This window comes from Ambystoma mexicanum, chromosome 6q, assembly GCF_040938575.1.
Source record: "Ambystoma mexicanum isolate Mex_15411 chromosome 6q, UKY_AmexF1_1, whole genome shotgun sequence".
Taxonomy (NCBI): Eukaryota; Metazoa; Chordata; class Amphibia; order Caudata; family Ambystomatidae; genus Ambystoma; species Ambystoma mexicanum.
Window position 1 is genome coordinate 456,588,107 of NC_090937.1, and position 27,277 is coordinate 456,615,383.

General features: G+C 45.4%; 1 protein-coding gene across 6 annotated transcripts in view; it reads right to left on the reverse strand.

Annotated features, from left to right (window-relative positions):
• The window catches only part of AIMP1 (aminoacyl tRNA synthetase complex interacting multifunctional protein 1), a 324,905-nt gene that overhangs the window by 179,269 nt on the left and 118,359 nt on the right, over window positions 1-27,277 (reverse strand). For all 6 annotated transcript variants that reach the window (XM_069630939.1, XM_069630941.1, XM_069630943.1 and 3 more), the window contains one exon: window positions 2,300-2,433. In XM_069630939.1, the coding sequence (XP_069487040.1) occupies window positions 2,300-2,433 (134 nt within the window). The remainder of the gene's footprint in view (window positions 1-2,299; window positions 2,434-27,277) is intronic.

Genomic DNA, 27,277 nt, shown 5'->3' on the forward strand with positions numbered 1-27,277 from the left:
ATTGTATTAACACTCTAAACTCTAGGCTCCTTATCGCACTATTTAACATCTGGTTAATTGCCGAAAAACAAATGAGTAGTAAGCGGTATCATTCTTCGCTCTGATCTTAATGACCTGACCTAAGATCTGATTAATTTGAATACCCCCTTCTGGGAAATTTGCTTATTAAGTGTGTTACTAAGGTTTTCTTCTGTCAATATACATATTAAGTATATGTATTTATACGAGAAAGTCCAATGAATTGATTGACATTTGATGTACTGATGTATTAATTATTAAGTAAGTATTCTAATTTCTTGTGTCTTCCGGTAAATTTGTGTTAAATGTGTAAAGTTTTAATTTCTTTAAAACTGTATCACACTACAATAAATAAATAAACAATTCACAACAAAAAAAAAATTAAAAAAAAAATAAGGTCTTGGGACTCCTAGTCGCAGACTGCTCTGGGCTAATTTCGTTCCGACTTCACAGTTCCCCAAAACAGCATTTTCTGGCATTAGGGGCTGCAGGAGCTAAAAGGGGATGTTGTTCTGAGGTCAGGATCTCTCCACGTGGCCTTCAGAGACCTGGGTTTGCCTACCTGGCCCAGGGGAGGAGTCTTCCTGTGGGTACTGCCAGGCAACCCCAGCTGTGCCTGGCCTTGCCTTTTGGAGGTACAGCTCCCTCTCCACAGTGCAGTCTCCTCTCAACTCACAGGGCCAGTGTCAGGGCGGTTTTCTCCTCCACCAGCCCTCCCAGGGTCTCTGCAGCTCTTTTAGTCTTCCTCTGGCTTCGTGCACCTTCCAGCATCCTCAACTCACTCAAAGTGTGCTTTCCTGTTCCACCTTTTATGCTGCCTAGGAGAGTCAAGTGAAGTCGGCTCTGAATAATTACAATTAAGTGCCCAACCCTGCCTGTTCTCATTAGCGGGACAACGTGAGGGTGGTTGGTGATAGTCTTTCCTCTGTGTTCTAAGGTGTTTTATATGGGTACTCTTTACTACTCGCAATCCTCTTCTTCTTCACAGTACTATGTGAAGATGGTGGGGTGGGGAGATCTGGGTTTGGAAATGTCATAAAATGGTAGAGGGATTGTTCGTAAATGCAACAAGGGGGATACCGTGTCTCGCCATCGGGTGTCTCTGCCCCACTCCCAGAGGAGCTCTCACTCAGGTGGTCGTCCTGCACTTGTCCACCTCCAGGGTCTGGATCCAAAGGCGATGGCCGTGCCCTGGCCACCTGAACAGAGGATCCTTGGGGTTTGGGCAGTAAAACACCTTCTGGTTTTTCACACTGCCAATAGGCAGCACCACGGGAATATTTGATTCAGGCGTGTTGCAGTGTGCTTACATTTGCAGGTCTACTTTAGGGGGTTGTGGACCATTTTTTTTTTAAACAAACTGAGGGTCACTAACATGTCTTCTTAATTTATTTGGGTGTTGTGGAGTGCTACATGTACCCTTCCAGATGCTTCACAGATCTTGTACAAAGTAAAAACACTATTGTGAAATGACATTACAAAGCATGATGTATTATACTATGTGGGTATAACAAAACCAGCATTATGGCCCAAAATGAAGGGGGGAGGGGAGGATAAATAAATGAAACGCCCAAAACCAAAAATAAAATGTCACAGGTACAACATTGAAATTAGGAAGGAAGAGGAAAACAAAAAGTTGAACCATAATTCCATGTTAACATTTCAATCAGTGATGCATATGGCAACATTACAGAACATGCCTCTCACAGCACACACCCACACAGACGGGGGAGAAGTGGTTAAATAAAACACGTAAAAAACGAAAAATGAGAACCTGAGCTGTGACTTACATTTTCACATTCATTAATTAACTTTGTACATTTCAGAGGGAACTCATTTAGCACCAAAAAGTTTCAGATACAAGGATAACGTTGATTAACCATTAGTTTTCTCCATTTAGGATGAACTTGGCTAATTGGTTATGGGATTCGGGGTCACAGTGGCGTAGTGGATTAAGGAAAATGGCAAGAGAATTGTTTGATGGGTCAGACATTGCTCTGGGCCAATGATGAGCAGGCTGCTGGAGGGTTGAAATCCACTAAAAAGACTAGAATGTCCGCAGTCGTTTTATTTTTTAGAAACTACTGGTTTGTTTGGCGAGTGGGTTATATGGCTTTCCTCTGGCATCTCACAACAAGCATATCATATCAACACACTCCATGCACAGAAAGACATACATTAAGGGTGGATCTAGGTATACAATATCAATAGGTTTAGGGGATATAAAACAATCAACAGGTGCTCTATGGTAAACAGAAAATGTTGAGTGACTTGGACGTACTTGCTTTCTCTTTTAGAAGAGCGACTTGCTGCTTTAGGTATTCGATAACTTGATCCGCCTCACAAGCCCTTTGCTCCAGTCTGTTCAATACCGTTTTGTTGCTGGCCATCTTTAACAAGGAACGGTACAACAGCCTAAGAAAACAGAAGATACAAAGTTAAAGTTATGTCCATTCAAATGACATTAGTGTGACATGCCACAAAGTAAACACCACAACAAAGAATGCAGACACAGAACAACTTGTGTCAGCTTATCAACAAGAAAAAATGGGCTCCACAACGATATTGCCTGCACAAAAGGCAATGAGAACCAGACTCTGGAGTTGGTGATAGTAATTGATTGCAAGTATAGGGTACTGGAACGTATAAGCAGAATGTTTTCTAGTAAAAGCTCTTAATAGCCATACCACCAAAATCAAAGACTATTGGCAATAAAGCAACTATACCTGCAGGGGAACAGCAAGAGAGGAGGCAGAGTGGAAGAAGGAAGATTCAGGAGGAGGCTATTGCAATAGTCAAGCTTAGAGAGAACCAGGGCTCGGGTAATACTGAGCTTCTGGGGAAGGTGAGAAAAAGTAGAATTAATTTGAAAAGGAACAGCTGAAAGTGGGACTTTTTGGCAATATCCTGAGTTTGAGGGAGAGAGAGGAGTCAAAGATAACTCCAAGGTTTCTGGCTTCAGAGGAAGGAGCAGGGTGAGAGCCCACTGAGGAAGGCCAGCGTGAAGGGAAGAAGTGTGGAGCAGGGGTCCCAATGGGAAGGATGTCAGTTTTGCTGGCATTGAAGTAGAGATCATTGGAAGTGCAGCAGGCATGGAGGGCAGAAATGTAGTCAGGGACGATGGAAGGTGCAAGAGGGTCAGCAGGAAGAAGAGTTGTGTGTCTGCAGTACACTGGGAGTTGGGGGAGAATTAAGAGATGAGTGCCAGCTGAGAAAGGTAGATGTTAAGGAGCCAGGGGGAGATGACAGAGCCCTGCGGGACACCACAAGAGGAGAAGGAAGCCGGAAAGGAGAAGATGCCAATGATGAATTGAGTGGAGCGGTCAGTAAGGAAGGAGGTCAGCCAGTCCAATGCCTGCTATGAGATACCAAGGGTGTCGTAAAGCCTTTGTATGAGGATGGAATGGTTGACCGTGTCAAATGCAGAGGAGAGATCAAGAAGGAGGATGACAGCTGGAGAGTTGGAATCCAGGGAATGTGAGCAGTTCTTCACAGGTTTTCAGAAGAGCAGTTTCCGTGCCTCTGGATGCTCTGAATCCAGATTGATGGTCGTAGAGACCACCAACAAGTTCAGTGAGAGAGTTGAGTTGGGGCAGGGCCAACTTCTCCAGCAGTTTCCCCAGGAAGTGGGTGATGGAGATAGGGTGGTAGCAGGCTGGACAGGAAGGGTCTTGCTGATGGTTTTATGAGGGGGCGCACAAGGGAATGCTTGAGGGAAGGGGGGGGGAATAGGAAGAACAAGTAGCAAAGTAGTGTTTACAGAGATCAGCAAGTGCAGGGGCAAGAGAGCCAATGTTGTCCTTGATGGTTCTTGAAGAGCAAGGGGAAACCTGTTTGAAAGAGACCTTCATGGAGTCGACAACTCTGGTGACTTCATCAGGTGAGACAAAGACGAAGGAGGAGGGAGGGGAGGAGAGGTCAGGGGAGGCAAGGGGGTTAGGTATGGGGTGGGAGTGTGTGTAACAAAGCTGTTTAGGATGTCCTGGGTTTTGGTGGTGAAGTGAGTGGTGAGTGCATTGCAGAGGGCCTGAGAGGGAGTAGGGGAGGAGGATACTGCAGAAGGGATGACTAGTTCCCTGCAGATTTTGAAAAGTTGAGCAGTGTTGTTGGATGCACCATATATCTTCGCCTGAATGTGGGTACTTTTCTAAGCATTGATACATAGTCTGTATTGCCTCTGGAGCAGGCGGCAGGCCACTTTGTCAGAGGGTGCGCCTGAGGTTTGCCATTTGCGTACTGCAGCTCTGCACCTTCGTTTCAGGGCTGCAAGTTCGGAGTCGTACCAGGTGTTGCGCTTAGAGGCGGGTTTCAAGCAGATCCTCATGACAGGGGCAAGAATGTCAAGGGTGTTGGTGATGGGCAGGTGGAAATTGCTGAGAGCAGTGTTTTTGCAATGTGATTTGGAGGGGGTAAGGAGGATAACGGTGGGAGTGAAGGCAGCGGCAGACACTCGCTTCATCGAGCAGATGTTCGTGAACTAGGTTGGCAGGGCTTTTGGAAGGGAGGTCACAGGGCCATAGGGACCCAGGTGGGAGGAGAGAAGGAAGTGGCCTGACTAAGAGAGAGGGGTGACCATGGGAGATGAGAGTGGGAGGTCAGAGTGGATGAGGCCGTTCAGAGTGTGTTGGACCAGAAGGGAGAATGGAGAGGGATAAGGAGGTGCAGAGGTCAATGAAAAGAGGACATTGGGCCAGGAGAGTCCAATTGGATGTTAAAGTCCCCCAGGAGGAGCAGCTTGGAGGTGGCTGAAAGTAAGGAAGAACAGAAATCAGCCCATTCAGAGAGGAACAGGGAGGGAGCGCCAGGAGGCTGGTAAAGGATAGCAATGGTCAGAGTGGAGGAGGGAGAGATGACCAACTTGCATACAAGGCTCTCAAAGGAAGAGTATAGCTGAGTGGTTAAGATGGAAGAGTGTACCCACTCAGGGAAGATTAAGGCAACCCCACCGCCAGTACGGTCAGGTCATGGCTTGTAAATGATCTTAAAGTCATCAGGTAGGAGGGAGTCAAAAGCGGTGACTGAGCTGGTTTTTATCTCGGGAGGATAGCTCAGGGGCAAAGTGCTCACCTTGAAAGCAAGACGACATGAAGCAACACAGGTTCGATCTCCAGGTCCGCGTTTAGAAACCTCTGGGTATTAAGCGTGTTATAAATAACCTTTCATATCATTTTGAACCATGTCTCAGTGAGAGCGAGAACATCAAGATCAGTGTCTTCAAGAAGGAGACAGATGTCAGCAGAGTGTTTGTTGGCTGAACGGGCATTAAGAGTCGCCAGGTGGAGGCGGTCTCTGCTTTAAAGGTTTTCTGAGGTGGAGTATAGGGGCGTGATACTTCAGTCAGAGGGGCAGGGACAGAAGGGGAAGTAGGGGGAGAGGCAGGAGAAGGAAGAAAGTTAATGAGGGATGGTAGGATCCGGTCAAAGAGAAGGTTGGCCTGAGGACCCTGCACCAGAATAGTGCCGTGTGATAGACATTAATGATGCAGCATGAGGAGAAAAAGCTGACCAAGCGGACTTCCCACTTGGTGCCACCATTAATGGGAGAGGATGAGAAAGGGGAGAGAGTAGAGATGAGGAGTCCATAGGTCTGCAGAGGGGACAGAGAATAGAATATCAGTGAATATCTCTCTGGAGGATGCATTGACATCGGTGTCTGCAATGGGAAGGCCAGGATTTGCACCCAGGATGTCTTTTTTGTGCTTTTTCGTGAGTGAGATAGGATAGTTGATAGTGAAATAATTAGAAAAGATTGGAGAGATGGTGAGAGCCATCTCAGTGGCAGAGGATAGATGTCAGAAGGAGGGGGGTCAGAATGACTGCATTGCACAGTCCTGGGCACTTACTCACAGGTGGTTAAGGAGGGCACAATTACAATACAGAGCAAAAGGTGAGGTGTAAAAGGAATACAATGCAGTACACAACAAGAGTGCAAGATGTTAAGCCAAAGTACAGTGAGGTGCACAAAAAATGGGTGCGAGATAAAAAGCACACCCATCTAGATTGGATTTTAAAAAGGATTACAAGCAGTGCACAAAAATTGATGCAAGATGAGAGGCACAATAGGAATGCAGTTCACAAAGGGATGTGAGAGGAAAAGGAGAAAACACAACTTCAGTGAATTTACCAAATTGTAGAACACAGTGTGCAGTGACGAAAAGAGGTGGTCAGGGGAGAAGGGCAGAATAGGATTGGCACGGTTAAAGGTTAAATGAGATAGCTGGAGGAGGCAATAGATCAGTTCAGCCATCACTGACGTGTGCGCTGAAAGGGGTGCTGAGGATCAAGTTCATGTTGCAGCAGGACTTGCACAGGAGGCTGTAGCATTGTTTCTGGAAGTGGCAATAGGCGGCAGCCCGTCAGAACGCAGCCATGCCGGACAGGCTCAGACAGGGCCTTTCTCTGTGGGCTTTTGTCGTGGGGGCCAGCTTGAAAGACTGCCGGCACCCGATAGGACAAAAAGAGGAGTGCCTGCACCAATCATGTGCAAGGCATCTCAGTTTCCATGGCAGCACTGCGAGGCACCTAAATAACACATTTCACAGCTAAATTGGGGGGAAAGGCTGCGTTCATCTTCGATTAGGGTCATTTTTATTAGTTCACAAGCAAAACCAGTGTGGATAAAGTCAATCGTTCGGACTTTGCTCTATGCCTGCTAAAGCGTGACATGGTATTGGGATGCATGTCCAGCTCTCATGTCACCCCCCCCCTCCACCCACCACCCCCCTTCCCCAAGCGATTCAGGCTTCAGAAAATGTATTGGCGCACAAGAAGATGAACATGCACAGTTGCAGGGGGTGAAGATGGCAGATGGGAAGAGCCAATGCGTTTATCTTAACAGTAGTTATAGAAGCATAAAGGCGCTATATAAATAACATTATCATAATAGGTAGGCCCAGGTATAGGGCAAGGGTGACTGTGTAGCGTTAGTGTAATATGAGGTGTAACTATGACAATGCGGATACAGGGCCACCAGCCACTGTGGAAGCAGCAGTGTCCTATGGTAATGTGTCCCGAATAACTTTCCCATTCCATCCTCCAGCGAGAGAACCAAACGAGGAGGCTTTCAGGCCTGATAGATAAAATATACTTGTATTGTGCTGCAGGTCTGAAATCAGAAAGGAATGTGAATGGCCAGGCACGGGCAGGGCTGTGTCCGTCCCGAAAGACAAACCCTGGGAGCCAGGGCAGAGGTCATGGAGCTGGCAAAACAGCCAAACCCAGATCTATGGCACTAGAGCCTCCCAGGATAACGGTCATCCTATTTGAACTGCCAGATGCCCAAAAACAGGACAACTAAATCCCTCACAACTTAGCTGATTAGTGTGGTCCTGGAGAGGCTCAGGTGTAGTTCAAGGGAAGGGCAGCTGCCAGGGGGAGAGCGCAGAGCAAGATATCTTGGGATTTAGATTACAAGGCGCACAGGGTAGGGCCAACAAATCTAAGCTTCGCGTCGGGGAGGCATGGCAGGGGCGCCTGCGTGGGTTCCCGAGAAGCGCTTTTCTTATTCCAGAGGCCAATATATGACCTCAAAAGTATCCACCGAGCACATGTCAACTACCAGGTGCACTTCACATGATTCAGCCCATGGGGAGGGTAACTATCATATAAACCGAATCCAAGGCTGCGGGGCAAAAGAGCAAGTGCAAGAATAAATTAGATGCAACCAATCGGTCGGAGTACCATAGGGGACGGACCGTATGTATATAGGGGGTAGCCAAGGAGTGTGGGGAATGAATACTGTATAAGTCACAAGTGATGACAATGTACTTTAAAATGTCGCATTTGCTTTCAACTAACCTGCGCTCCATGACAGTTGGGTGGTACGGTACCCTCTGTCATCTTTTTCCCTTTCCGTATATACAATATAAACCTGGTTATCCTTTCAAAAGGTGCACTGAGCTTTTCTCCGCAGAGGATTCTTTTTATTGTTTCTGGTCTACCCTACATATTTGGTGACCCCGGTGTGATTCCCCGACCCCTCCGCAAGGACAGAGGAATCCTGGACACACATCAGGAGGGGCCGAGCCCACCTGCAGCAACCAGTCCCCCTGTGCATAAAGTTGAGTTTTACAGGAGCCCTGGTACCAACATTCCTGTCTGTTCTTTGGAGCAGGGCGATGCGCCCGGCTTGTGAAGGCAGTTGATGGGACCCCATGACAGAAGAATTCGGGAGAGCACATAGATGTAAGTGTAGCTTTTGTGGGAGAAAAAGTGGTAAATCTGTGAAGGTTGGTGGATGTGGAGGAGAGTGGTGACTGAAGTGTGGGTGATGAGTAGGAAGACCACGTGCCATTTTGTTTTATTACTTATTAGTTATTATTATATGGAGTAGAGAAGGCAAAATAATGGCATCCTTCCCAAGTTGGAGGAAGAAGAAAGCACTGTACAACTAAGATAAAGAGTAATAAGGGCAGAGGGTTGTGTATTGAGTTGGCCTGGCATGTCTCTGCCGGATATAAAGGCGGGCATGAGAACGAAAATTAGTATTTTGGTGTTTTTATTCATATTTTTATTGTAATGGTGTGGACCACGGAGGGGGTCCAGGTTTGGTGTGTAGAGCTTTTGAAAATAGATTAGAGCAACGGTGCAGGTGGAGCGTGCAAGGGAGTGTGGAATTTATTGGTACGAGAGAATGAGGTGTGTATGTGTGGCATATGGCAAAGGGGGACAGGTGGGGTAGTGGAAACGGGAAGGGTGGGGTTACGAGACAACACGGTACCGAGGGATAGGAGCATGACATACTACAACAATGTTACATAATGGTCGAAAGGGGGCTGCTACCATGGAGTCGGCCACCCAGTGTGCAGTGGAGTATATGTGTGCAGCCCTCCCATTGTATAATGATAGGATTATGAAATAACATTGGGAGTGGGCGAGACGAAGGGAGGGGGATGTTCAAACCGTGGCCAGAACAGGGAACGAACAACATAAAAATATAGGTCATATGTACACGTTTCTAGCAGTGAAATATAAGGAGAAGAAATTGAAAAATAGGAAGGCAGTGTGGGAATTGTCGAAGATGAGGATTTAGAAGATGTTCCACCTGGCCCAGTGAAGATAGTGACCCGACCACCTGTGTTGCATGCCCCAACCAACACCACGCCCACTGCCCCTTCCTTTCAGAAATCCTCTGCCCCCCTCAGTCACGGTGCAAGCGGTACAGGAAACAGCAGCCCCCAGTAGGATGTTACCCCACACGTGCAGAATCAGGGTATACAAACCCAACCTATGTCCCCTTGCCTGACACTGCTCCTCCCCCTCCATCTTCACAGGCCCAGAATAAAAATATCCCAAACCATGTAGCATCTGCTGCCACTCGTGCTCAAGAACAGGGGGGCCTAGATGGCAAGACACAAAAGGAGTTGGAAGAAGCATTATTTATTTTTTACATTCTTAAAGCGCACTAAGCCCTTGGGCATCTACGCTCTGTTCCAAACCTATTACACATCCATAAGAAACAATCATCATAGGCAGTTTATAAGTCCAGTAAATGTAGTTATGTAAATAGTCATGTTTTTAGGGCTCTCCTGAAGATCCAATAAGATTTCTCTACTCAAGGCAGAGGGAAGGGAGTACACTAGTCTTGCTGCAAAGGTTGGGAAGCTGGCGCCCCCAGCTTTAGTATTTTTGTAGCTTGGTTGCAGTTATTTTTTGTGGGCTGCTCTGCATGGTCTGTTAGACTGATCTCGGATTATTGTCTGGGTTAGGTAGAGGGGAGCAGAGTTGGATAGACATCTGTGCGTGATGGAGAGAGACTTGAAAAAGAATGCGCTCTCTGATTGGGAGCCAATGGTCGTTTTTTCAGGCAGTAGAGATCAACAAGTTACTTACCCCTGTTAACCTTCTTTCAACTGGATGTTCCTCCTATGTATTGCTCATCTTCGATAGTCAATATCCAGTTTAAGCTGCTCTGGAATTTTTTTTCCCCCCGGCAGACGCCGCTGTGAGTCGATGCAGTCTACTCGATGTCCCTCGAGGGCCTCCGTCTCGAGGATAAGGTCACTGAAGGCATACATAGCACGCGAAACACCGTTGGCTTCAGTTCTGTTTTTTCGTGTGATTCTCAAGTAGAACTGCACGCATCCACACGGGTTTCACCGTACTAGGCTTTTAAGGAGTAAAAGTTGTCTTAGCATGGGAAACTCTACTGCAGGGTAGGCTGGGAGGGTGATGATGAATACGTTGGAGGAATATCCAGTTGAAAGAACATTACCAGGGGGTAAGAAACTTGTTCTTCAAATGGATTGTGTCCTCCCACGTATTCCTCATCTTTGAAAGACTCCCAAAGCAGTGTTAGTTGACTCCCAAAGCAGTGTTAGTTTTAGTGGAGGGAGTAGGATTTTTGTCATTAAGGGTTTCCATGAACAGAATGGGGGACATCTTTTCCAAATCTTCCATCCTGACTTAGCATAGAATCAAGTCAGTAATGCTTAGTGAAAGTGTGTATTGTGGACCACGTAGCTGCCTCACAAATGTTTTTAATAGCAACACCTTTTTGCAGAGCAGAGGAAGTATCCCTGCCCCTAGTGGTTTGTGCCTCAAGCATTCCGGAGGATACTTGCCGGCCAGCCTGTAGCATTCTGAAATAGCTAGTATAATCCATCTGGATAAGGAATGCTTTGTTACAGCCTGACCCGGACTATGACCAGTGTAGGCTACGAATAGTTGGTCATCCAGACGAAGTTTTGACAACTTTGAAATGTAGAAGCTCAGAGCCCTATGCGGATCGAGCCTGTGCAACCGCTCCTCCTCCTTGCCAGGATGAGGTGGAGGATAGAAAGTGGGTAACAACATTTTTTGTCCTAAATTAAAGTCTGAAATGACCTTAGGTAGAAATTAAGGCTTAACCCTCAGGACGACCTTGTCCTTGCGAAACACTGTAAATGGTGGTTTAGAAGATAGTGCCTGCAACTCAATCAATCTACGGACTGAAGTTAGTGCTACCAAGAAGATGGTCTTGAAAGTTAGTAACCTTAAGGGACATGAATGGAGAGGTTCAAATGGTGCATACAAGACATTTTAATACCACATTGAGGTCCCAAACGGGAACCTGAAAGGAAGATGGAGTAAACATTAGTGAGCCCCTTCAGAAACTAGATCATCAAAAGGTATCTTAAAATATGAAGTTTCCTCAGACGAGCGCTTGAAGATGTATAGCGTCGCCAAATAACCTTTAATGGTCCCAACCTGGAGCCCCAGGTGGGCTTGGTACAGTACAAAGGATAACACCTCCAGTGTTTTGCATAGTAAAGGTTCCACATTCTTGGTCCTGAGCCAGCTGCAGTATTTTTTCCCTCCAATACGTCTTCTTTGTGGAAGACGTATTGGAGGGCCGATGTACATGTCCAGAAGGTCCGGGTACCATGTCCTATCCTGGCACAATCCGGGGCAACTAAAATCAAGGATTTCCCGAACTTTCTCAACCTCCTGATCACGTGAGGAATGACGGGGATTGGCGGAAACGCATTCAGGGGTGGAAACTCCCAGTCCACCACAAACGCATCTCCTAGAGTTCCTCTTGGGGGAAACTCCCTGGAGCAGTACAGTTCACACTTGCGGTTGACACTGGTCACAGACAGATCCACTAGAGAGGGTTCCCCAAATGGTGATCTCTTGAAGGACTTCCTGAGCTAGTTCCCACTCGTGGGACTGTGCTCTGTCTGCACAGAGCATCCTCTGCTGCAGTCTCCTCCCCGGCTAGGTGAACTGCTGATCGGGAGATTCCTTCTTGAATTGCCCGGTACCAGAGCTGAATTGTCTCTCTGAACAGTGGTAGTGACCCTACACCTCTCTTGTTGAGGTAGTACGTGGCCACTGTGTTGGGCAGAAAAGCCTTCAGCGCAAGTCTAGGGGTAGACGTGAATCCCCCCTCTCCGGAGAATCGTTGCACCAACGCCATCAGTTTGGTGAAAACCCTCTGGGAGGAGGTTAGCCCGAATGGCAGAACTCGAAACTGAGAATGAGAACCGCCAACGGCGAACCTCAGGTACTTTTTGTGCTCGAGATGCATTGACACATGAAAATAAGCATCCCGAAGGTCCAATGACACCATCCAATCCGAGAGTTCGGGCCAGAAGGATCTCAGAAAGCGTGACCATCTTGAACTTGTCCTTCCTGTAGGAACTTCAAGTATCTCAAGTCCAAGATGGGTCTCAGTTTTCCGTCCTTCTTGGGGATTAGGAAATATGGAGAATACCATCCTTTGTTCCTCTCCACTACAGGTACCGGCTCTTTTATCACCTTTCTCTAGCAGGGTCAACATTTCCTGCACAAGGAACAGATCTGGAACCTTCAAAGAATACCTCTGCGGTGGATGGTTCAGAGGTCTCTGAATGAAGGGAAGGAAGTAACCTTGGGCTATGGTTTCTAATGCCCAAGCATCCGAAGCAATGTCTTGCCATTCTTTGAGATACTTAGACAGTCTGACTCCCACTAGGGTGTCATGACTCAATACCTCAGAGAAGTTTTGAGTCGGCTGAAGTAGTGGCTGTTGGTAAAGATGCCGCTGCTTGAGCGGGCTTTGCACCTCTCCCACAACCTTCTTTGGCCTCTTTGAGCAGAGATTCCTCTTGCTCTTCCAACTGAGGAGTATTAGTGAAAGGATCTACCCCTCCAAGACGGTCCACTGGGGTGAAAAGGCTGAGGCTGCCTAATAGCGGCACGCAGAGATTTGGCGGCTGCGTTCGAGGTCTGCAGCTTCTCAAGGCAAAGGTGAGACCTGTCACAAGGCATGATAAAAAGTCTAGATTGCACATCCGGTGCAAATCCAGACTTCTTTAACCACACAAATATGCGAATTACGGTGCATGCCTCCATGGCTCTGCTGATGCAGTCAGCAGAATCCAGACCCGATTGAAGAGACTCTCACATGGCTTCCTTGGGTGTCCAGTCATAATATCGAATACAAAATTTTGAATGTCAAAAAAGTCGAATCAAAAAAGTCGAAAAAAAAAATGTCGAATTATTATTTTTTTTTTTCGATATTTTTTTTGGGCTCTAGTTTATATAAAAAAAATAGGTAAAAACAAAAAAAAAAAAAGAAAAAACAGGGGTTTGAGGGGGGAACCCCCCCATTTCGAAAAAAAGTCATTAAAAAAAAATTCGACATCATTTTTTTCGACATTTTTTTTCGACTTTTTGACTTTCGAAATTTTTGATTTCGAAATTATGTCTATAAACCGCTTCCTTGTCATCCTTAACAAAGGCCAAGAAACCGTCTCTTTCCTCCCCTTCGGGAATATGCTCAGCTGCCATAGAAATGCAGTCCCATTGGGGGTATGAACACTTTGCCAAGGCACATGTGGAGTTGGTGGATTTAAGAGTCATGCTCCCAGCAGAAAATACCTTTCTTGACCAGGCATCTACCCTTTTATCATCCCTATCCGGTGGGATGGTCGTATAGGGTGACTGCTTTGGAGGTAGCGGTTGCCGCCTGCACCATCAGACTTTCTGGGTTAGGGTGTTTCGATAAGTAGCTGGAGTCACTACTTAATGGATTGTATTTTCTTGTCAAGTTCTTATTTACTTATTTACTTATTTACTTATTTACTGCTGGACTGGACACTTAATCTCTTCTGAAGAGCAATGTGAAAAGTTAAGATGGGATCCTTTTGAGGACCTTTTTCAAGCATGTCTGTAAGGTCATCTTGTTCGAAAGGGAGAGCAGGATCTGCTCCATCTCAGGTAATCCACTAGCCTGGACATCAATTGCCTGTAAGAGGCATCTGCATGCTCATCTGACTCAGGCTTTCCAAATTCTAATTCTGGTGAAGTTTCCACTCCACTGGCTGCCTGCAAATGTTCATATAGATCTTTCCGTCTGGACTCCTCTGAAATTAAGCAATCAGGGACATTTGGTGTCCCATACAGCAAACCAAAGAGTGCATCACTATCAGAAGGCTCCTTGTCCTCATAGGAGGTGAGAGATTTAAAGAAATCCTTTTTTGGTAAAGGAGTTAAGGTTTTTTCAGGTAAAGGTGTTGAAGGCTTTGAAAATTTTGAGCTTGATGCCCGAGGAATCGTCGATGTCTTCGAGGAAGACGTTTTCGACTATGATGCACTCGAGGCTTTGATGGCATCAATGCCATTGATGGCGCAGCTGGAGTCGATGGCGCAGCTGGTGTCGATGACCTCGACTTGTGACTGGAAGGATCCCTCAATTTCTCATCAGGTCGAGGCCTCGACAGCACTCGATGTGGATCTGGCCTTCGTCCCGTAGGGAAACATTGGTTTAATGTCATAAAACTATTTTGAAATGAAGATAGCAATATTAAACAGTAATTAAATGAATGATAAGAACCAAGTTAACAGAAAATGTTGTGACATCCTGGATGTCGAGTGGCAGATTGTCAATGGGTGTGATGCTGGAAATGCATCGGAGGGACAAGGCCTCCGTATCCTTGTCCTTTAACGCTTTTTATCGTGTGTTCGGTCATGTTTTCCGTGCAGGAGTTCATGTGGGACTCCTGGCGGTGCAGCCGTCTCTCTTTTGGTTTGGTGAACAGACCCATGGGATAACCCTTATGGCACCCATGGGTAGTGGTACAACCCTGTCCCCCTAGTGTATGTTTATGGGCACCTGTGTGTGACCCACAGAGCAGAGTACAGACTGGTGGCAGCTCCATGCTGAAATGGCTGGTGCCCCGAGTGTCCTCCGTTTTGGGATACCCAGGCCCCGTCATTGGAATCGGTAGATTCCTGATGGAGATAAAATGGCCCCCATGGCCTCTTGCCTTCCATCACATGTTACCTTATCTTCCCGAAGTCCTGGGAAGCCCTGCCTCTGTCCCTTCCCCTTGACTGGCTGTTGGGTGGAAGTTATGTATATGGTAGTGTGGGGGAAGTGCCGACCAGACTAGCTGGAGCCTTCTCAACGACTGTATGTTGTGGGTAGGCCTGTGGGTGGGACCTGGTTGAATGGAGTCTGTGACAAATACGCATTCTATGTTGTGGCTGTCTAGCATCTGGTGTTTGACACAATGGTTGAGACAGCCCTGCCCGAAACCAGTATGAATGCAGTATGGAGTGTTGAATGGCTCGGTACTTGTCCCAATACCCACAACTTGTTGTGAGTGTCTGGAGAGAAGTGAATGGCCTGAATACACCTTGTGCCTGATTGGCTGCCTGCCTGCATGAATGCCCTTAGTCGTGATTGGATGCTTGAGTGTGACCCAGCGGAATGAATGGGAGATCAACAGTATATCTGGGCACCTCTCACTGCAAGGGATCGTGTTCGGAAGCTGAAGTCCACTACAACGAGTAACTGAAGCTTGACCTTGAGCCCTGCTTGACGAGAAGAATTGCTGTTGCTCTCCTTCACAATCTGAAAGCTGTTGTGCCTCCAAGGACTGACCCAGAGAGGACCTGGTAAGGCACCCTCTTCCTGAGCTACGAGGGACCATCATGCACAGCTGATCTTTGCCTAAGCTCCCTGGTAGACAAACCTTCAACAGGCTGCCGACCCTATACGGGAACTGCTGCGCAACTCCAAGGAGAAGCGCCCTGACTGTTGTCCGCCCCTGTCGACGACCGCCGTCGCCGACTGGAGCCGCCGTGCTCCCGTTGCCTAAGAACTTTATTGATCCAAGGACGCTCTCGTCCGCTTAGTTGCCGCTGTATCCTGCTGGAGAAGGCCTGACCGTTGACGCGCCGAGGAGCATCCACCGGTGGGTTTCCAGCCACCCAAAGACCACAGAGATGCCAACGACTCGACGCCCTTACTGGGCCACAGTACTTCAAACTCTTTGCGGTCCAGAACAATCGACACCGAGGTGCCCCGCACACCTCTTCCTTGCAGGACGTTTACGCTTCCCAGTCAACGAGCACCGCTAGGAACGACGCGGCTACTTCACCGTCATAGCTCGACCTGTTCTCCATGGGACGTTCGACGACCCGCGACTCCTGCATGAAAGGGAGGACACTCAAGAAAGGCTGTCGATTCCCTGACGTGGAACGCTGCAACGCCAGGTACTTTGGGGTTGCAGAACTATTGGAAAGTCTAGTGTGAACAATATATGGACTGGGCTTGTATCTTTCTTCTACAGGTTGCCCAGGTGGGGGGGGGGGGGGATCTCCACACAAAACTGTGTTTAACGGTGGTTACCAGTATTCTGCCAATTGCTCAACCATCTTGCTTTCCTTCCTCTCTCTACTGCTGGTTTCCCCTTTATTTCGATCTGTGTGTCATTCTGACCATACGCACTTTAATGAGATCTGATAACGTTAGTGATACCAGTATTGAACTGTATATATTGACCTTGAATATTAATTACATAAAGACTGTTTTAACCGATACAGTGTGTAGACAGTCCTTTGTGGGTGCTTGGGGACTGCACTGTACTTAAGAACCAGCTTGCATCACCTCCTGAGAAGCTAGGCCTTGATTGCTCGTCCATTGCTACCGTAATAGAGTATCTTGACAGGGGTCTCCGTGTCTCTCCTCTAGCAAATAGAGAGCAGAAGTACAGACCCCCCCCCCTCCGGTCTTTACAATGGGTAAGGTTTCTTTCAGTCTGCACTTATAAAGAGAGCTCAACTCCATATGAACAAATCATTAATTTGTCTTCCACAGAAAGATCTTTTTTAGCAGCCTTTACATAAATGCACGAAGACAGCAACATCAATGCTTGCACATAGATCTTTAATTGGATGGACTATCAAAATGGCCTGGAACTAATTAAAATGAAAGCACAAGTTAAGCTCCCCCAAAGAGACGATAAAGTTGAAGCACACACATTCACAGAAAGATTACAGTAAGTGGTGAATAACGGGGGAAGAAACATTTAACCATCGCAACAGAACATTGAGCACAACAGTGAGAGGATATGAGACGGTAATTTAACTAGCTTAATAGCCAAACTGTTGTTCCTTACCAGGACATTCAGTGGGCGAAAAAAGCTTGGTGTTGCTAAAGTGAAAAGACTACATTTTGTAAACTATGAATTCAAAATTGGCAGAGTGCAACCAGTCAGACAGTTAATATGGAGAAAGTGGAATTCAGGATGGGAGAAAAGAATAACTTTTAAAGGAAGTATTGAACATCTGAAGATATGATGAATCATTTAAATTTTAGTTGAATCACAAACCTCACTTACATTTTATCCGCGTAAAGGGACAAGTAGTAGACATACCCATTCTTAAATGTTCCTTTTCATGGGTTTTCTTTTTTATATTGAAACACGGAACAGGTTAAACTATAAATATTGGTATCGAATTGTGATCGTTTTCAATGTAGTGATGTTTTTGTAATAGATGTGTGCCTTGTTAGTAATTTTACAAATTGCATTTTCACACAGGTGAATATTTAGATGTGAAGAAAAATAAGTGGGGAGGCCGAGACAAATATTTTATATACGTAAAAGCTCTAAAATGGGCTGCTAATGTTCTTGGCATGGGAAATTCCACATTATCTAAAGTGTTCCAATGAGAACTTGCTCAGAAGGTATGGGAGACCGGCAACATAAAGGTCTGACCTTTGCAGGTCACCTACAGTCACAACTCTGCCATTTGTGTTGCATAGGTGTGCTCGCAAGGAGGAAGTAACTGGCTCCGTTTTTGTGGCATTCCTGTGAAAATTGTCCCGCATGTAGTGTCTTAAAACAAATTTCATTTTTTTGGGGGGGGTTCTTCTGCCACATTTTAAGGGACCCCTGACATTTTTGCCCCTCACTCCCCATGGTTTTCCTAGATCTCTTAATTTTTGGTCAGAAGGAGTTCTACTAAAGTTCCCCTGCAACTTTAGCCCTTTTTTCTATGCCGTTCTATGGTAGCCCATATGGCTCCTAGGACAAGACAGCACCTCATTATGGCCCTAGGATGATTATATAATTGCATACTTGTGCTGTGGAGAAAGCTGGAAGTAGTTGTAATTCAGTTTTGGATTCACCAGGGGTAGAGTCAATTTTACCATATTAATAGACTGTTGTATCAGCATGGTAGCCATTAGGATACTAATGCATTTTTTAAGTCCTAATATGGCCCGTTTTGTTTTTAGTCATCCCTACATTTCTGGCAACCATGAGACAGGCCTAAGTGGGCAGTTGTGCACACATGGGCGCATAAGCTCATCCTGGCACGCTCTGTAGTGGTTTGGTCTAGTTTAGACTGGTCCCATTTCCCAGACAGGACAATATACAAACTGTGTGGGTGGGCTGCAGTGTTTGGTGGTTTTTATGGGCGGCCTGATATGTGATTGAGGACTGGCATAGGTCAGGCCGTTGGTGAATGTGTGCATCCATGGGAGACCTCGTGCATTCCTCACTTCTGCTGGTTTCTTATTCACATTTCTGGAGGATTTTCAGAGAAGATGGGATGCAGAATATTATGGCCAAATGTAACCATAGAGGATGGCCTGCCCTTTGTTTTTTTTCTTTTAGCTACTGGATCTCTTGCCTGGGCTCTTTCAAGCCCTTGTCCAGGTACCCACTGACTGGATCAGATGACACGTGCTGGGACTGTTTCTGGGCCATTTTACCATTGTCTTTAAGTTTCGACTCCATACAAAACAATGGTGAATATCGCTACGCCACCTCTGCTCTTTGTCTGGGCATTTTTTTGTCACTTACACTGTAGTTCCCATTGAAGTACTGTTCTGGTTGGCTGCCCAGTTTTGCCCTTTGAGACGTCTGCCTCTGATGGTTGGGTTCCTATGTCTTTCTGGTGCCTTTTTCATTTATGCTTCAGCTCTTGGCTGCCGAGTCACCCTCTTCAGAAGACTGGTCATTCTTTTGTTACTACTGCTACATGGTCCAAGTCCCTAGGTACCTGATCCCGATCCTTGGCCTGTGAAAGCAGCTTTGTACATACCAGGTTGTTTCACTGTTTCTGAGAACTTGGCTCAGGATTTAGCACACCAAGTACTTCTTGCTGGGTTCTGGATGGTGGGATATTCATCGGGTTTCCCATCAGAGGTCCCTGGGTCCTGTAACAGTAATCGTGTTTTACAGGTCCCCCTCTACATCAGTTCACCATTGCCTTTCATTGGTCAAATTCAACTTTGCTTCCTTCATTCCTGGGTCTTGAAGCTGAAACTGGAGCTCTTCAAGCCGGTCTCCTTAAATGTACCCTCAAGTTGGTTGCACCTTTTTCTCACACCGGTCGGGTAAAACAGACTTCTTGTCCTTTCGTCCAAATCTGCAATTTTGCCTATTTTGTTGGATTTGTCCCGTTAATTCCTAAAGGGAACCAACTAACTCCACCAAAGTGACTTTGAAAGTTACTTACTAAACATTTAACTTTTTTTTCCTGTGCCCCTTTTGGATTCTGGGATTTTATAACAAGAAATAGAATTGTAGCCTATACAACAGAATTATTATGTATTTTTAAATCACTATGTTACACTCCTGCCTACAGAAATATAGTAGGTTACTTTGTAGAACTACAGTTATTTATGTATTTATTTGTTTCAAAACGTCAAATGGGACTACATAGGTCTGTTACTGTAAGCCTAACCCGGTTATGTTTGGTGTCCTTCTGGGCCTCGTTAGGAAAGAGTTCACCCACTTTACTCCTTTTAGGCCCTGAATCGAATATATGGCCTGCCTGCATATGTAACAATACTTATAGGTGGGGGAGCCAAATCATTCCTGTATAGAGCCAGCAACAACCATGGGCCATGGCTTTGCTCTAGGTGCCAAACGTGAGTCTAGCTTACAAAAAAGCGAATTAATGGTCATCTGCCTACCCATCCTCAAATGCAAAACCCATACCTGCCCTCATGCCTCCTCAACCCTCACAACAAAAACCTAATACCTGGCATCCTTCTACGTGCACTGCTCCCTTGCCCCTTACAAACCCTTGCCTGATATTCTGTCCCCCTGCCCGATAACAGGAAAACTATTCCTGGCATCTCCATTTTTGAAGATATGGGACAGTAAAATTAAATGATTTGTCCAGTATATCACACTCAATGTAGCTGTAAAATTCCACTTTTTTTTTATGAATCTCATTTTTTTAAAATGTTTCTTTAAAAAGTACCCCCTTCCTCTTGCCATGCTCCCACCACCCCCCTCAAGTCCTTTTTCCTCTCCCTTGCCCTCTCCCATTCTTTCCCCAAAACTCATCATTTCGAGTGACACTTTCATTCCAGATCCCGTTTTCTACTATAACCGCGGTTATCCCCAGTAGAACCCCGGTTACATGAAAACGTCCAAACTCTGAACTTGGTCCCCAGGCCCTCTCCCCTCCCCCCAACTTCCCAATTTCTCCCCACCTCTAGTCTAATGCCAGTTTATTCTTTTTCCTCATCCAAATGGCATTTTTTTCGCTTTTTGTTTTCGGCTAACCCAGGTTAGAACACTGATTAACTCTTGCATCGAAAATGAGCGCTTTCATTTTTTAAAAAGCCTCTCTGCTGCAAAACACCATGGTAGATCAAGCTATAATTTTGGGAGGAGGAACCCCTTCTTCAAATATTTTTACTACTGGATGGAATAACCTCAGACCCCTTCCCAGAAATTGAGTCAACGGTTTGTGCTCAAGTTGTTACACACTTGGTCCAATACCAGCCAGTGGTTTTTGCTGTGCGCTGCGCAGGCATTTGGACATTTTCTCTATGAGGAAATTAATGCAAGTAGGGTGAAAACAGAGGTTTATTTTCTTAACTTATTTTTTAACAAATCTTTCCCCCCAGAACTTCCAGTCCAGGGGGTGGGGGGCTTTGACAAATATTTGCTTGCAAAACATCAGCCAAATCTGTCAATGCGAATCAAAAGTTATTAGCAATTCAATTTTCAGGATTCCTATGGAACATGATATTCAACTTAACAATCTCCCAACCCCCCCCACCCTCGAAGACTGGACATTTTGGGAATGATCCGTTAAAAAATAAGAAAGTTACTAAGAAAACAGTTTCAGCCTAGTCCTATTCATTTTCCCATTTGTCGGAGAAGGGGTGCCCCGCTCTCCCAAAATTATAGGCATTATCTCCCATGGTGCTTTGCAGCAGACAGGCTTTTCAGAAATGAAAAAACAGCCATTTCCTTTTTTTTCCGATGCAAGAGATAACCATGGTTATACCTACGGCTACTGGAGAGAAGCCCCTCTAAGCTCACATCAGAAAAAAAAAATACAACCCACTAGGGAAAAAAGCCCAGCACACCTCTTGCAAGGAAAACAAAGTTTTATTTCCACAAAATAGAAATGCACAAGCAAATAACTCAGCTGCTACGGAACGTTCGGGTAAAATCAGTACGAGCAACACTTTATGAAGGGAGACAGTGTCATCAGTGACATAATTACATACTGTGCAAACCCACGTGGCTGTTTGGTTGAGATCCTCTGCATAGGCTACCTGCTCTATAACGGATGTCAGGCCATTGGTCTCAGCCCTTTCTGCCCATCTTCTTCCACATGGGTTCTTCCTTTTCCGTCATCAGGCGTGAAGCTACCACTGATTGGCAATTATGTGAAGAAAAACAATAAAGGCTCTATCTCGAACCTGATGTGCACCTGGTACTGCAGACATGGGCTAAGAGGATACTGCGAAGCCATCACTTCTAAAACTACAACTTGATTCCAGACACGTTGGCGCACAACCAAAGTTCCCCATCCTCATGTTAGCTATGTTGGTTTCATCTCTCCCGGCTCCTCGCAGCACAAATCACACGGCCCATGGTGAAGGCAGCTGATCCCCGTTTTCAGATCTTTGCTGATCGATTGGGGGTCTAATAGTTTTATGGTTTGTGGTCTGGAACTGACTGGTACCTTGGAATGCTGATGGTCTTGGGACTGGGGCTTTCGGGTGCTATTACTTAGAATTGGGACAGGAAAAGTCTGAGGCTTGTGCCCTCCTTCTCATTTAATCACTTTTCACAGGGAGCTCTCAAGCCCCTTGTGGCCTTGCAGGGGGCATTCCTTCTGGGATACGAAATGTTAGCAACATGAGACAATGAAGGGTCTATGAATGTATGCAACTCAGGCCTTCCTCACTGGTGACCAAGCTACACTATTACCGCCTGCATACACTTGATTTCTTGATTTCTATGTGCGAGACTCGGGCCTGCGGCCCTGGCTCTAGGGCAAAACTAGGCCTCGATTCCAATATTAAAAAAACAATGGGGATGCCTGATATCACAACTGGTCCCCCAGGCTGTAGACAGTGAAACAATATATATGGAACCAATCGAAGAGAGCGGTGGCCTCATGTACTAATATACAGTCTTTTTACAAATATCGACCAATAATTCAATCAATAAAATCAATTCTATTGTGTCATACCCAAAAAAAACGCAACACCAAAAATACATTCTAATTATTTTTTAGAATTTTTTTTAAAACAAAATTAATTCTAAGAGAAAACCTAGACTCACATATCAGACTCTACTACGGAAATAAGGACCCATACAGAAATATGGACTGATGCCAATATCTGAAACACCTGCGCCGATTGATAAGTGCAGGGACCTGGGCTCACCATAGCTTAAAAGGTAGCACACAAAAGGTCTGCTGTCGGTTCATCCTGAAGAAGGTTGCTATACGAAGAGGAACCTAATTGGGGTCAAGGGAACAACTGAAACACGTGTAGACATTTGGAATCTGTGAGATTAACATCTACACAGATGGGTTGATTGAGCAACAGAGCTGAACCCCGAAAAATTGTAACAGATAAACTGTCATATCTAACCAAAGAAGGTTAGAGCAAGAAGATAGAAAGTATGAATGGAATGAAGAATGATAGTGAATGAGTGGTAGTAGAGTCTGATAGGTGAGTCTAGTTTTTCTCCTAGAATTAATTTTGTTTTTGAAAATTGTTTTAAAAAATTCTAAAAAATAATGTGTTTGTTAGAATGTATTTTTGGTATTGCTTTTTTTTAAAAAAAAATGTGTATGACACAATAAAATTGATTTTATTGATTGAACTAACTGAATTATTGGTCGATATTTGTAAAAAGACTATTTTACTACAAGAGGCCACCCTTCTCTTCGATTGGTTCCAAATATATTGTTTCACTCGATTCCAATATGGCTGCTACTATATAAGATGGCATTTGATTCCCCCATGTATACCAGGGCCACAATGTGCACGCTCCCTAGTCCCTACTACATATTCACAGGCTTCCATTTCACCCGAAAGCGTTGGGGGGCCTGGAAAGATCGTTTCTCCTTCCAAACACTACACAAAAACAAAAAGGCAGAAAAATGTTAAATCGACAGGATGACCACGGCTAAAGAAGAAATCACGAGTGGGAATGAAACATTTGTTGTTGCGTCACACAAACGAGTGTTGGGGGGTGGGGCAGGGCTGGGGAGGTGAAAAGGCAGCGAGGGGAGTGGAGGGACTAGGCACAGAGCAGGGGGGCACTTGGTGAGTTTTTCAACAGTGAATAAACTGGATTTAATTTTGCAGTAGTCTTTACTACACCATTGGCGACCCAAGGTCTGATGGATGTTTGTTCATTGGACATACTTTTTTGCTTTTGGTTATCTCCAGTGTAAGTGTACACTGGTTGTGTTGGGTCTCGCCATCAACTTCCGAAGGAAAATTGTATTACTTGTTCAACTTGAATTAACTAGCAGTGCCCGCCCATACCTCTTGTTCTTGGCACTTGGTGAGTGCCTGAGAGGGCGGAGAAGCATTTTTTGTCATAGTTTGTCCTGATAACCGCAGGTATCAAATATCTACAGATAACCGCGGCTATCTGTAGTACATAGTTATTATACCTTATTATACCCGCGATTATGGGGGAAACTTTAAAAAATATAGATATATTTTTTTACAGCTACAGTGAGCTAGGGGTTGAAAAAACACAAGCCATGCTTTTAAACAATAGAGTAAGCACAGGCGATGTCCAGTAGTGTTGTGAAATATACAGTGGGCAAGGCCAAACCTTCTGCTCACTAGCCAGGGCCTTCAATAAACATGTATAGTGGGCATGGTCAAAGCCCATGGCTAGTGACTCGGTAGTGTTGTAAAATATACAGTGGGCAGGGCCGAAGGCCGTGGCCACAGCTAGTGGTCTGGTAATGTTTTAAAATATACAGTGGAAACGGCGGAAGGCCATGGCCAGTGGTGCAGGAAAAAACTATGGTATAACAAAACACTTGAAATTCACTCAAAAAACTCAGTTAAAGTTCAGTTAAGGTAACCAAATTTATTACAACAAAATGCCTGAAATTCAGTGCATTTGGGAAGTCATGGCGTGTTCCAGCTGCAAAGTACAAGAGCACATCTATATATATTATAAAAGAGTAGGGATTCACAATAACATACAAATTGGCATTATGGGGGACATAGCATCATAGGAGAGGGACATCAACGGGATGGCGCCTAGTTAAGCTGGTCATGACTTCGCAAATGCGATGCATTTCAGGGGTTGTGTTACGATAGGTCTGGTCAGGTTAACTTAAGTTTTTTCAGTTCACATATATATATAGATCGCCTTACATTAAGGGGAAAAAATTGCGACTATAGGTTTATTTTCACAAGCCTGAATGGAATTCTACATGTACCAGAATGCAAAGAAATGTTGACCTAAACAATCCCCGGTGATTTGAAACCCTACTTTCAAAACTTAGATACACAACAGCAAAACTGATACTTGCATTCAGTTTTACACAGACTTGGAACTGGTTATTACGCACAGCTTCCAGCGAGTTTAAACATTATCTTTCAGCAGGCAAAGGTGGAAGCAACAGGCATATCCCACATAACCTGGAATTTGGGAGACAGACAACAAAAACTAAACAGCTATCTGGCAGGCAGAGAGCTTAAGGTCTAGGCAAGCATCCCCCTTGCCCAAGACCAATGTGAACTCCCACCTCCCGATTGACACACTAGTGGTATGTGAAGAACCTATGGCCACTGCACATAGATCGGGGAGGAGATTAAAATAAATTGCCCCAGCAGGCTCCTTAAACAATAAAAGAAAATGCCCCAAGCAAGCCCTCTTGCCCAACAGACAGTGAGGTACATCATGTATTTCACGTTTCCGCTTAAGGGAGAAACATGGCTCATTAGGTGACAGTGAAACAGGCAAGTTAAGATTTACTTCAGCCCTTGAAGTGCAAAATATACATGAATATGTGTACTATCGGTGGTGCAAGCAGTGTAGGGTTAATACACTCGACTGAAGTGGGGATTCATGTGTAATGCAAATTTAAGAAAATCACGTCTAAGTCATTCCAATTGTTGAAGCCATAGGGCATATGGCCCATTTAAATAGTGATTTGCTCAGAATTACAGATTGGTCAAGTGCAAAAGCCAGGTTATTTGCCTGCAGTTTGCAATTTTGCTCGTTTCAGGCCACGTATGCTTCAGGTTGCGTCTTTAGTTTTGCACTAACATGTGAACCCTGGCAAGAGATAAAGAAAGTACTCGGAGCAAGTAGAAGATTGCAAGCAGTTCTTTTAACTGTCAATGGGTGGCAGTGTCACTTTAATTTACTCTGGGAAAGTAAGAGTGGATGAAGCAATGCTTGGGTTTGTTCCAGTTGGACACGCACATCAACGACCCAGAGCCAGGCATTTGGCTCCAACTATGCTCGAAACGGCTCTGGCTCTCACACCCCTACTTTTACCATGAGTTAGATAGAGGTTGTGAGATTACAGCGACTATTTATGCGTTGCCATGTTGGGTCCTGATCATGACGGAGTTATTCTGTTCCCTCCACTCCTTAGTCTTATAAGTACTGAGTTCACCATCTTGTAATGGTCACACCTTTAACGCAGAGGTGGGAAGGGCTTTTACTCTTGTAAACATTCACGGTCTGGCCATGCGTCATGTTTAACGTAATGTACTTACTATAGCTTATAGTTACTTCATTTGGCATTTAAGAACACAGTGTATATTTTTCAGTATTCTGTGGAGGTACCTATTGGACCATGTGTACCATTCTGCTAGCCTGCCCCCTCTCTTAAATGAAGCCCGACTAGTAGACGAACACACAGGGACCACTCACTTGAGCCACTTGGTTAGCGAGTTGGGGGGTGCATGATATTAGCATAAATTGTATGTGTTGATGTGAAGTGTGTGTGTGACGTTGGGAGGATGGAATTTGTTATCATGAATGTTGCAGAATGTTGAGATGGCGATGTGTGCATGCAGGTTATGAGTGCTCCGCGAGTGGCAGTTGGAGAAAGCCGGCTGAGGTATGTATGGAGATGCCTGTCCAGGACTCTGAGCTAACGGAGGGCCAAAGATGAAGCTGAACCCCTCTTCCCACGTTAATTTCTCTGAATCATGGTGCATCCTGCTAGCCATGGCACAGAGCAAGTAGCCTGACCAGCTTAGAGAGTGATTTTACTGCAATATCAACGCTACAAGGAGCAAGCCGCGACATGGCAATCGTGGTCCGGTTGAAGGCATGAGGTCACTGCTACTGCAGTTGTGCGAGACCACCAGTTGGGACCTGATGCAAAATGGTCTATTCCTCAGGTCCCAAGCTGAGAGCCAGGCTGTGCCTGTTGAACACGGGTGTGCAAGTCAATGGCAAGTTACATGCAAATTGTGTTGGTGAACTTGGCTGGCCTTGGCACTGGGCAGGCTGACTGCCGCTGCTTAGGTTTCTTAGCTGTAACCCAGAGAAAAGGGGATGCTAGCTGTTTAATCACTGCCACCAGGTCCTTTCTAAATCTCGGTTAGCCCTGCATAGCCTGCTGGTTGTACGAGCAATGGAGGCCAGGGCCGCCAAATCAGCTCTGTGCCTACAAACAGCAATGAAAGTAGAAAATGCTTGATAGTGCAAATATGCAATGTTGCTCATGAATGTTGCTGAAATCCAGGTTTTGAAACACGCAATTATTCCACCTTCCAGCAACGCTGCTGCAAAGCATAGACTTCACACGTGGAGTGATCCGTCCACTGTACCATCTGCTGGTAAAAGCTTAAAATCTATGGTGAGTGTAGGCTGGTGGCTAGTCAGGTGCTCAAGACCTTCAAAAAGTCAGCAAGTAAGGCAACATTTTTGCCACAGAGACAGACCATGTCCACCACCTTACGCAACAATAAGGAACCTCGGAAAAACAATGTATGGTAGCCTCATGCTAGAACATAAGTCAAAGTGATCTTTAGAAGCTGTTTCTACCAACTTTGCAAGCTACGACTCACACTTCCATACCTTTGGTTCCCCAAAAGGAGTATGGCCATTCTATCACTTGTCCTAACAAGATTGGATTAAAGAAGCAGTCTTTCTCGAGATCGCCCCGATTATCTCATGAAAAAGTTAAAAAGGGACAAAGCGTGGCAGTGAGAACTCCTTAGGATGAAAAGGTTCAAAACAAATCACTCAAACACTTTGGATTCTGCATGGGCTCCCACTCACAAT